Source organism: Mandrillus leucophaeus, unplaced genomic scaffold (assembly GCF_000951045.1).
Source record: "Mandrillus leucophaeus isolate KB7577 unplaced genomic scaffold, Mleu.le_1.0 Scaffold309, whole genome shotgun sequence".
NCBI classification, from domain to species: Eukaryota; Metazoa; Chordata; class Mammalia; order Primates; family Cercopithecidae; genus Mandrillus; species Mandrillus leucophaeus.
The window spans coordinates 4,061,816-4,072,084 of record NW_012103243.1 but is presented as its reverse complement, the minus strand read 5'-3'; the positions used below and the strand labels follow the sequence as shown (position 1 = coordinate 4,072,084).

The 10,269-nt window shown below is 40.2% G+C and overlaps 1 protein-coding gene across 1 annotated transcript in view; it reads right to left on the bottom strand.

The window, feature by feature from the left end:
* Positions 1 to 10,269, bottom strand: part of USH2A (Usher syndrome 2A (autosomal recessive, mild)) — an 813,932-nt gene that overhangs the window by 48,357 nt on the left and 755,306 nt on the right. Inside the window, exons 61-62 of the mRNA XM_011987398.1 lie at positions 8,161 to 8,388; positions 2,073 to 3,589 (exon numbers count right to left, since the gene is read on the bottom strand). Coding sequence (XP_011842788.1) covers positions 2,073 to 3,589; positions 8,161 to 8,388 — 1,745 coding nt within the window. The remainder of the gene's footprint in view (positions 1 to 2,072; positions 3,590 to 8,160; positions 8,389 to 10,269) is intronic.

Genomic DNA, 10,269 nt, shown 5'->3' with positions numbered 1-10,269 from the left:
TGCCAACACCCTCCTCCTTCCCTCACCATTGATTGATTGTTGACATAACCACATAGTTCACTGAAAATAGAAGCAGTTAGAGAAGAATGCTTCGGACTTCTCCTTTCCAACAACATGAATTTTTGTAAGTATTTAGTGCCTATGGCTGCAAATGAGCACTTTTTACTCTATTCCCAACCACCATTGATTTTATGACACCTTCAATTTTCCCTCAGGTACCCAGCTATCTTCTTTCTACCTTTATTCCTTTTAGTTCTAGCCTTTTCCTCTTTTATTTTCTACCTCCCCTCTTTGCTCTTTGAATCTCTGCTTTCTCTTACTTGCTCTTTCTCTTTCGCGGTTTTGCTTTCTTAATTACACCTTTTTCCCTTTGTGACTTATTTTATTCCCACTTTCTTCTCCTCCTCCCCTGGTTCTTCTCTCATGTCCATCTCCACCATGGCAGGGCTACTAGTTTATTGGTGATCAAATCCATAGCTGTGTATGGTAGATCTGACTTCTAAGCAATTCTGTGAGGTCAATTTTGAGTTCCCACATGAAGATTATTCATTTTCTGGGTTATCTGTGGTAGATTTTAAATTTTGGGCCGGATTCCTTCTGCTAATTAGGACATTCCCAGGCTATTTCTTCTTACTGACTAGCTGGGGGTGCTGAAAGGAGGACACACACATTTGCAATATTCAGTGAACATTAATCCACTGAAAACAAAAACAAAAACCACACATGAACTCCAACTTCATATAGAAGTGATACTCTGTTTTATGTCAATGTCACTTATAGATTCAGTTAGAGTGGATAATGAAGAGATTTCTCTCACATTCTTAAATAGCCTTGCAATTTATCAGATAAGTTAAACTTTTTTTTTTCCAGTCTGGAAAAGGCATTGCTTTCATGCCTGGACAAACTGCTTCACCTCTAGAAGACTTTTCGAATAAGAGTTTCAAAAGGGAGCAAGTTGATATGATTTTTGAAAGTTGGAGGTACAGTCAAGTAAAGAGGAAGCCAGTCTAGAATATACAGCTCTGCAACTATAGTGGGCCTTTTTTATGCCCTGAATCAGTGTAAGGTAATATAAAAGCCAACTCACATAGCATGTGGATTAGCTGTGGAGAATACCTGAGGAAGTTTTAATTACTGTTTAATATTTAATAGACCCTAAATAATTGTCATGAGTAGATGCATAAGACCATGAATGTTTCATTTAAACAGCACTATATATCAGAGGTAATTATAGGAGGATCTAATCTATACATCACTAGATTACAATAATAGCTGAATTTTACCTATGGTAGTTGGAAATCAACACTCTTTCAGCCTTTAATTTTTTAAAGTGATTCTATTCATTTTACTAAATTTTAAGCATAAAATACCTTTTATTACCCTTCTCTCTGGGGATGTAAGTTACTTAAAATGTGATGGGGAAAACTGCCAAACAAGTATTTAAGCAATGGGCAAGATTCTTTTGTGTGCAGAACAACGCACTTCCATGCATGTCACAGAGTCCAGATAGGACCACTAGGAAAACATGAGCTAGCAAAGTGGCACTGTCCTGAGAAACCATAAGAAAGTAGAGTCAGAGAAGCCTTATTATTCCTGGAAGAAGTGCTGGATTTGATAAGAAGGCTCTTCACAAAACAAATTTTGTTTTAGTCTAACTCTGGCTGGTAATTGCGCTCATTGATTGGCATCTTTTAACCTTAAAATAATACATCATTTTCTTCACAGTCTAGTCAGATGACCCTATCGGGGCTGTCAGAACTGTCCAGGGGCCTGCATATTTCCCGGGGGACTAGCCTCATCTCTCTCCTACTTATTTCAGATACCAGGATGCATTGCAAACCTTTCTGAAACATTGGCTCTCAAAACATCACCTGCAAGAATTCTGCTCTCTGGAGGTTATGCAAGCAGGCTTTGCTTGGATGAGGATGTGCTTTGTCTACTGTGCATGTTTAGGTGGATGGAGGTTGGGGACACCATGCTTCCCATTTTCAGAGTCTTCATTAGAACTGACCAAGGGCTCAGAAATAGAAAGGTCAGCGGCACACTCAGAAAACCAAGACATGACTACCTACCTGTGAAATGGCTTCAGCTGCTTTACTATATATGACTGCGTACGAAAAGAATTATGAGTTGTGTTTATGTGTACGATTTTAGTTTCTCTTTGAAACAGTTCACGGATGAAGAGGGTATAGTTGATGATATCGCCATTTGTTCTCACTGGAGGGTCCCAATTCACTAAGATCTCCTGAGGACCCCTGGCTTGCAATCTTGGAGGTTCCATCCCTGAGGGTGCTGAGGGGTTGGTTCGATCTTTGGCAAGAGGACTCAAAATGCCCCCTTGGCTGTTGTTGGCAGTTACTGTGTAGCCATACTCCACACCTGGGGTGAGAGTAAAATCATGATAGCGTGTTTCCAAGCCTGTATACACAATGGTTCCATCCCTCCTAAGTTCATAACTTCTGATCTGGCCATTTGGGTTTCTTGGAGGTTTCCAGGTGATTTCTATCGATTCTGAGCCTGTGACTTGCAATGTTGGAGAGTCCATGTTCTCTGGCAGGGCCTCCATTGTCCAGGCAGATTTTGACACACTAGCTGTGCAACCTCCATTCGTGCAGGCTACAAGGGAGAAGTTATACTGAGTGTAAGGCTGCAGGTGGGAAACCAGTAGGCACAGGCCCTGGCCAGCAAGGGACTCCTCATTATCATATCTAACTAAATATTTAGTGATCTTTCCATTTTTCACTGTGGGCGGTGACCAACATACATTTATTTGTGTGGCACTGACGGTCCAAAGATCTGGAGGGCTGACTCCTGATGGAGCAGCCTCCAGAGTTGTGATGCTGGTGGGTTTGCTGGTGGAGCAGCCTCCACTCGTGCAGGCTTGGAGTGCATAGCTATAGGTGGAAAAAGGAAGAAGCTCTTCATCAGTGTAATTGAAAGTCACAGCATCAAAGCTAAAAGGATAGAGCGTTTCATTCCTTTGAAGCCTATAGGACTGGATAATACCATTAGACTGCTCTGGTGGGATCCAGGAAATCAGCAGTTTTTGGGGATTCATAGAAACATAGGATATCACAGGTGGAGAGAGACCTTCTGGAGGTGCTTGCAACGTCCTTACCACATTCCAAGGGCTACAGGTATGCCCGGCTGAATTCCAAGTGTAGATTTTATATTCACACTGCGTCCATGGTTGCAAACCAGTGTCATTATACATAAATGTATTCCTTTCAGTGTTATATTCTGTGAAAACGATTTTCTCATCCGCCTGGATTGTCTGATTTCCCCAAGCTTTTCCCTCGAAGCATCTGCGAATCACTTCATAGCGAATTATTTTTCCATTTGGGTTAACAGGCTCAGACCAGTTCAGCTCAACACTGGTGGACTTCACAGAGTGGACAGTAGGAGCCAGCTGAGAGTCTGGAGGGGCTTCATCTGTCCACAGAGGCTGGGGCGCCGAGTGTGCACAGCCTGCTCTGGTGCAGGCCTCCAGGGTCAGTGTGTAGAGAGTGAAAGGATCCAGGCGGCGGAAGAGAAACTGACGATTCAAACCAGAGTACTCCAGGAGCCCGTCACTGAAGATGTTGTATGTCTACAGAAGGACAGAAGCAAAAGGGATAACCTGCAGCATACAATTTCTTTGTGTAGTTGTTTAGTCCCTTTTTAACCTTTACCCCCTTATTCGTTATTTTGATGGCCCTAATTTAGAAGAAGAGTTCTGATATTAGTTGGGAAAGTGTGATTTTTTTTTCAGTTAATATAAGGCCCACAGAGAGACAAACAATGTTTTTCTTTGCCTTTTTTTTCTCAGTTTGGGCAATATGTAAGCATTTATTTCAAAACTAAGGGCTATTGAATCCGATTCTTTGACTTAAATGATACTCACGAGGTTTCTCCTACTTGCATTTTTTTTAAAATAGAGAATAGTGTTCAAATCTCCTGTTTTATAGATATGAACTGCTTCTGATCTCACACTGACTAGAGTAAGTAGGGTCTACCTTCCACGGCGTTTGCTGGGAAATAGAATTACAATGCTTAATCATTTGTTGTTACAGAGTGCGAGGGCTGAAAGAGAGAGAGAAAGAGTGTGTGTGTGTGTGTGTGTGTGTGTTTAGGCACACAGACACCTATATATTATACATAAGTGCAAATATCCATACATATATGTGTCTGTACATAGATACATATATATAGATCTTTATGACTAGGAGATGGAAAAAACACCCTGTTTTCTCTTGCAGGCCATGGCAGAATTGATTGCTTCTTTGGGGGCAAAGTATTCTTTTGTTCTGGAAAAAACATCTGAGTGCTTATTATGCTGTACAAATGTAGAGCAAGTTTTCATCCCTGTATTATTCATCTTTTTTTTGAAAGATGAGAGGTAAGTTAATCTGAATGCAGGTGTTTTTGAACAGTGATTTTCCAACCTTTTCCTGCTCCAACAAGCCTGAGAGAGACGACACCTTCCTAGCGATGACTCCCTATCATGGTGACTCTCAAGAGGGGACAGAACACATTCTACAGCCCTTGGAAGGCACACCCTTGAAACATTCCCAGGAGTGGTTCTTGTGCAAGCTTGATTTAGACTAAATTGTTAATATACTCCATTTTTTTCTCTAAGATTACATAGCCTAGATGTTTGGAAATCTCTTTATGTTGGAATGTTGTATGTTTGTGTGATTTTCTGGTTGGGGACCCCGGGCAAGACCACCCCCATGAGGGAAGGGGACTGCCGTAGCTTCTGAAGGGAGCGTAGGTTCCATAACTAGCTTGCAGCCTCTGTGACTCCCTAGCACCCCTTGCTGCCCCTGATATTCACCTGGTAAATCTCTACCTAGTGTAAAATTTAGCTTTCCCTCTATGCTCAAGTTCTGAAATGGGTTTGTAGAAAAACACCCAAACATTTTTACCGGTCTCACGTTAAACTTTTAACCATACATTTTAAATAGGTGATTACCAATTTGTAATCCTATTTTATTCCCTCATGCTTTTGCTCTGCCATTTTCCCAGGTGATTATTTCATATTTCCTCCTTTCCCCTAACTGCCAACACCCTCCTCCTTCCCTCACCGTTGATTGATTGTTGACATAACCACATAGTTCACTGAAAATAGAAGCAGTTAGAGAAGAATGCTTCCATGTTATATATTCTGACCATTGCATCCATGTGAATCTAGACTTATGTGATTTGCCTTTCCTTCTTTTGCTGTGAATGAAATATCTCTGTCCTTATTAAAGGCCACCTGAGCACTGTATCCCATCCCTTCCTCCCTCCCCATGACTTCACTACTGCCGTTATTCTCATTATCTCCTACATCACCAGTTTATCTCCCTCTACTGGTTATTTCCATTCTGTTTAAATGTACTGTAGTATTTTTCAATGATTTTACATAAAACTTCCCCATCCCACAGTCTCCGTCTATTGCTCCATTTCTCTGCTTTTCTTTTCATCTAAATGGCTTTAATGAGTTGTCCTAATTTCCTCCCTTACCATTCTCTCCTCAACCAGCCATGGCAATCAGGTTTCCCATTCTACTGCTTACTATCCTTGTCAAGATCACAGTGACCTCCTCATTCCTATACTCAGGGTGGCTTCTCTGCCCTCACTTTGCTTGTGCTCTCAGCAGCATTTTGGCACATTTTCTCTTCTCTTTTTGGACACTCCACTCATGTACTTTTCCTTCTAGCCTAATTCCCTCTTATCAGTCTTTGCTGGCTCTCTTTCCTCCTCTTGACCTCCATATTTATGCCTCAGGCCTTGATCCCAGACTCACAATAGGTTGAGTTACATTCTCTTCGTAGCTGACCTCCTCTGGCACCATGGGTTTAAAGGACATCCACTTGCTAACGGATTCTGAATATTTATCCCAGCAAATAACTCTCTCAGGAGTTTTAGACTTGTATTTCACACTATCTGCTTGCCCCTTGAAACTTGTTCGTCTTCCTGTCTCCGCTTCCTCATCAATAGCCCAAAGCCTGAACCCAAAAGTCATCCTAAAGCACTCTCTTTCCTTCACGTCTCTCATTCAGCTCATTAACACGTTTTGTCCTCTCTATCTTCTGTATTTATCTTCAATTCACCTATAGTGCATGACTTCACAACTGCTACTCTAATTTGAGCCACCTTCAATTGTACCTTGAAATCTTCAATAGTTCTCAAACTCCATTGGTCCTTGTATAGTCCATTTTCCACAGGGTAGCCAGAGTGATTTTTAAAAACAAATTTGATCATGTTATTCCTTTGCTTAAAGCATTCAGTAATTTTTCATTGCACTTGGAACAAATTCTAAACTCTTTACCACAGTCTACAAGGTTGGGTACAATCTATCTCCTACCAGTCCCTCCAACCTCTTCTAGTGCCATCTTTCTTTCCCCCAAATACTTCATACACACTAGCTTTCTTCTCTTTCCTTGAATACACCAAGTTCATTCCTGGCTTCAGGCCTTGCATTTGCTGTTCATTTAGTCTGGAACATTTTGCCCCCATATCTTCACATGACTAACTCTGTCTTGTCATTCAGGACTCAGCTCAAATGTCAACTTGATTCAAATGATATTCCATTCTAAAATTGTCTGAGCAGGCCTAATTACATTATTCTATTTAATTTTCTTTATAGCATTCATTGTTCTCTGTAATTCCCTTGCTTATTTATTTACTAGCTTATTGTTTGCTTTTCTGTATCCCCACCATTCATATACTCTGCCACATTTATTCACACACAAACACACACACATGCACGTGCACTCACACACGGTCTGTAACATCAGGGAACTTGACTGTCTGGTTCACTCTTGAATAAGTATATGGCACTTGGTAGAAGTATTTCACCAAATATTTGCTTAATATTTGGTGAAAAGTAAATAAAGGTCCAAGGAGTCAATATTCTTATTGTCAATCATGCCAGGAAGAAGCAGATGCTGTCGTGGCTCCAAATACCCACAAGGAGAAGTGCTTTGAGGGAAGGAGCTTTCCTTTCTGATGGGTGCCTTGGGGCCGTGATTTGGATTTTAAGGTCATGAATCCTAAGGCTCAAGCCTCTTGCCCCAGGGGGGAGAAGTCTGGCTTCTGTCCACATGTAGGCAGGCTGGTGGGAAGCAGCTTGCTACTGCTACTTGCAGCAGGCCTTGAAGCTAGGCAGAGAGGCAGCCCACAGAGAGGCCCACAGGATGGACCTGGGCCTGTGAGCTCTAGTTACAGTTCTTAGTTATTGCTGCACGTAATTTCCTGCTGTCATCCCTCTCTTATGGTTTTCAGGGAGGCTTTATTAAAAGTAACAGCTTAGTCTCAACCCTGTGATGTGGAATTAATGTGGGAGTCTTTGCCTCTTGGAGAAGGAGTGGCGAACAAAAGGGTGGTGTATCTATAGCAACTGCAGGCTGGGGGGCTCTGCAGTCCCAGCCTGCAGAAGGTAGTCTATGAGGGCCTAAGAGATGGACCAGGGCCAGGAGAGACTGGAGGTAAAGGCAGTAGCATGAACTAACAGGTATATCTGCCACCATCCTTGGGAAGGAACATCAGAGAGGTAGATAAGGGCTGGCTTTTGTGTGACGGAAGGTTCAAATCATCAAAATGCAAGCTATTCATGAAAATACAGTCTCCGCTGCACTCACGGGCTGACGGAGCTTGAGATATGTATATGACATTTATAACACTGTTTCTCATGGCTTCGTACAGAAGTTGGAAAGTTAGCAGACACCTATGGCTTGCTTGGTGAGCTCTGTTTGAAGCATAAATTAGGCAAGTCTTAAGCAAATAACTGGATAGGATAATTCAGGAGGCCGTAAGAACATAGTCATTTAGAGTTCAGTTCTGATGTGAGTTCCTGGCTTCAAATCCCAACTCAATTACTCACAGTGTAGGCTTGGGTTGTTATTTAGCCTGCATATGCCTCATGAGGTTTAGTGGTACCCACCTAGCAGGGTTGATGTGAGGATTAAATGAGATAATCCATGGAGAGCATTTAGCCCAGTGTTAGGTTCACAGGAAGCATCATACATCTGAGCTAGTTTTCTCTGATCTATGATTAAGTGCCTGGAGGAGCTATCAAGAGGAATTAAACAGGCTGCGAAGGGAGTTTTCCCACAGTGACCTGATGGCATGTCAGGGCTCATCTATTTACCTGGAGAACACCAAACATAATTTCTTACGCAGGGTAGACATTACCTTAATCACACCATTGGTTCTCATAGGCTCTGACCACTGTAGTAGCAATGCCCGGCCATTCTCTTTCTGTTCTACTATAAAGTTTCTCAGTCCACTTGGGGAAGATTCTAAGGTTTGAATCAGAGTCCAGGGGCTTAAAATTTCTCCTGCATGGTTTGCAGCCACAACACCAATGAGATATGTTGTGAATGGTTCTAATCCGAACAGGTGGGCTTGATGGCTTGTTCCCTGTAAGAAAGTTAACAAGGTAAGTTGTTTTTGTTTTTGTTTTTTGAAACTGACAATACTGCTGGAAAGTCATTCTCTGAACCTCATGGCCAAAGCACATAGGCAACAGCAGCACAAACACTATGGCAGAGTTTTGAATTATCATTAAGAAAATGATGCATTTTTTCTTGTTTTTGTTGACACCTTGAATATATTACCCAATGTTGTATGATTTCAGACACTCAGAAAGTGAATCAGATAGGATCCTTGATTTTTCAGTGCTTGCAACCCAAAGCATGTGATATATAAACATTAAAAAAAAAAAAAAGAAAAAACCATGATGCTTCAGATCAGTGCTGCATCCACCTCAAAATGGAAATCAGTGGTACCAAGTTGCATGTCAGAGACTGGGATAATTGCCTGCCAGGTTAATATTAAGGGTTTGGAGAGCTAATCTGAACACCCCTAATTTCCAAATCCCCAACACTATCTGTTTGTGCACAAGACTCTCCATCTTCCCAGTCTCCCTCTCTCATTCTCTTGGCATGTATGTATACCTTATGAATTCAATAAAACAAATAAACACAAGAAAAAAATAACAAGCCAATTCAACTATATGTGTACAAACACCCTTAGAGAAGTCTATTATTATTACAGATATAAAAATATTTTCATTTGTTAAAAGCACCATAAGTAAAACTATGAAACCTACCAAAGTAATTGTTAGCTAGGCTTGGAGAATTTGGTCTTTGAACAAGGAGGAGGATGAATATAAGGTGGAGTAGTGAAAGTTATTTCTGAAAGTAGGTACCCAAGAACATCAGAAAAAATTATATGTGAGAAAATCATCCTTAATTTGGGGAAATCCAAATATCATTTTGGATAAAATCTAAAACAAGATAACAAAATAAAACAGAATTGTTTTCCAAACAAAGTGGTTAGACAAAAACAAAACAATGTAGAAATAGCTTTTGGTGCTGTTTTCTGACATTATTGGCTATACATTTTAACTGTGTTATTTCTTGTTATGTGTTAAACATAGGCAGAGAAAATACAATTTCCCTCACATAGCAAAAACTTGTAAAGTCAATTTTCCTATTTCAATAAGTCCCATTATGATATTACATGCTAACCTCTTGAAATCTTTTAATATTTAAACATTTGCTGAGCAACCAGACTCTGAAACAAATTTTACAGAAATACTAATTTCTCTTTTTTAAAATATTAAAAGTTAGATCATAAATATTTAAAAAGTTATTTCTCCACAACATTGGATTGGCCTTTTAGATAAATATAGCACAGAACTAGAGTGACCATAATGAATATTAAATCTGAAGATGCTACAAGTCCCGATTACAAACATTCTTTTCTGATAAATGATTCCTTTTCTGTGGAAATAAGGCAAACATGGACAAGATTAATAATGCAAAAAAGAATAATTCTTTGTTCAGAATATTCAGTAATAGATGCCAAAAAAGCATACGCTCCAAAGCAAATAGTAATCACCTCTAACAGATTATATATAAAAAAGGTGGGCTGCTGGGGGACATTTTTTCATAAGCTTTTGTCATAAGAAACATGAAAAGCATGTGGGCTATAAAGCAAAAACATATGTATATTGTCAATAGCTGCACCTGCTCAATTACAGTTTATTTCAGAGCTGAGAATTCCATTCAGCCCCTAGATGGCAATACTATCAAACACTTTTGGTAACATGAGTACTTAATGATTAACAACTGGCATTCAGTCATCCAACACACTCCAGGCAACCATTAAAAAAATAACAAAACTGATTTCTGATTTCATTATATAATCTTTTAATAAACATTTATGGCTCAGATCCTTGAAAACAGAAGTAATGCAAAATGCCCTAGCTTCAAAACCTCCACCATCTAATATAGA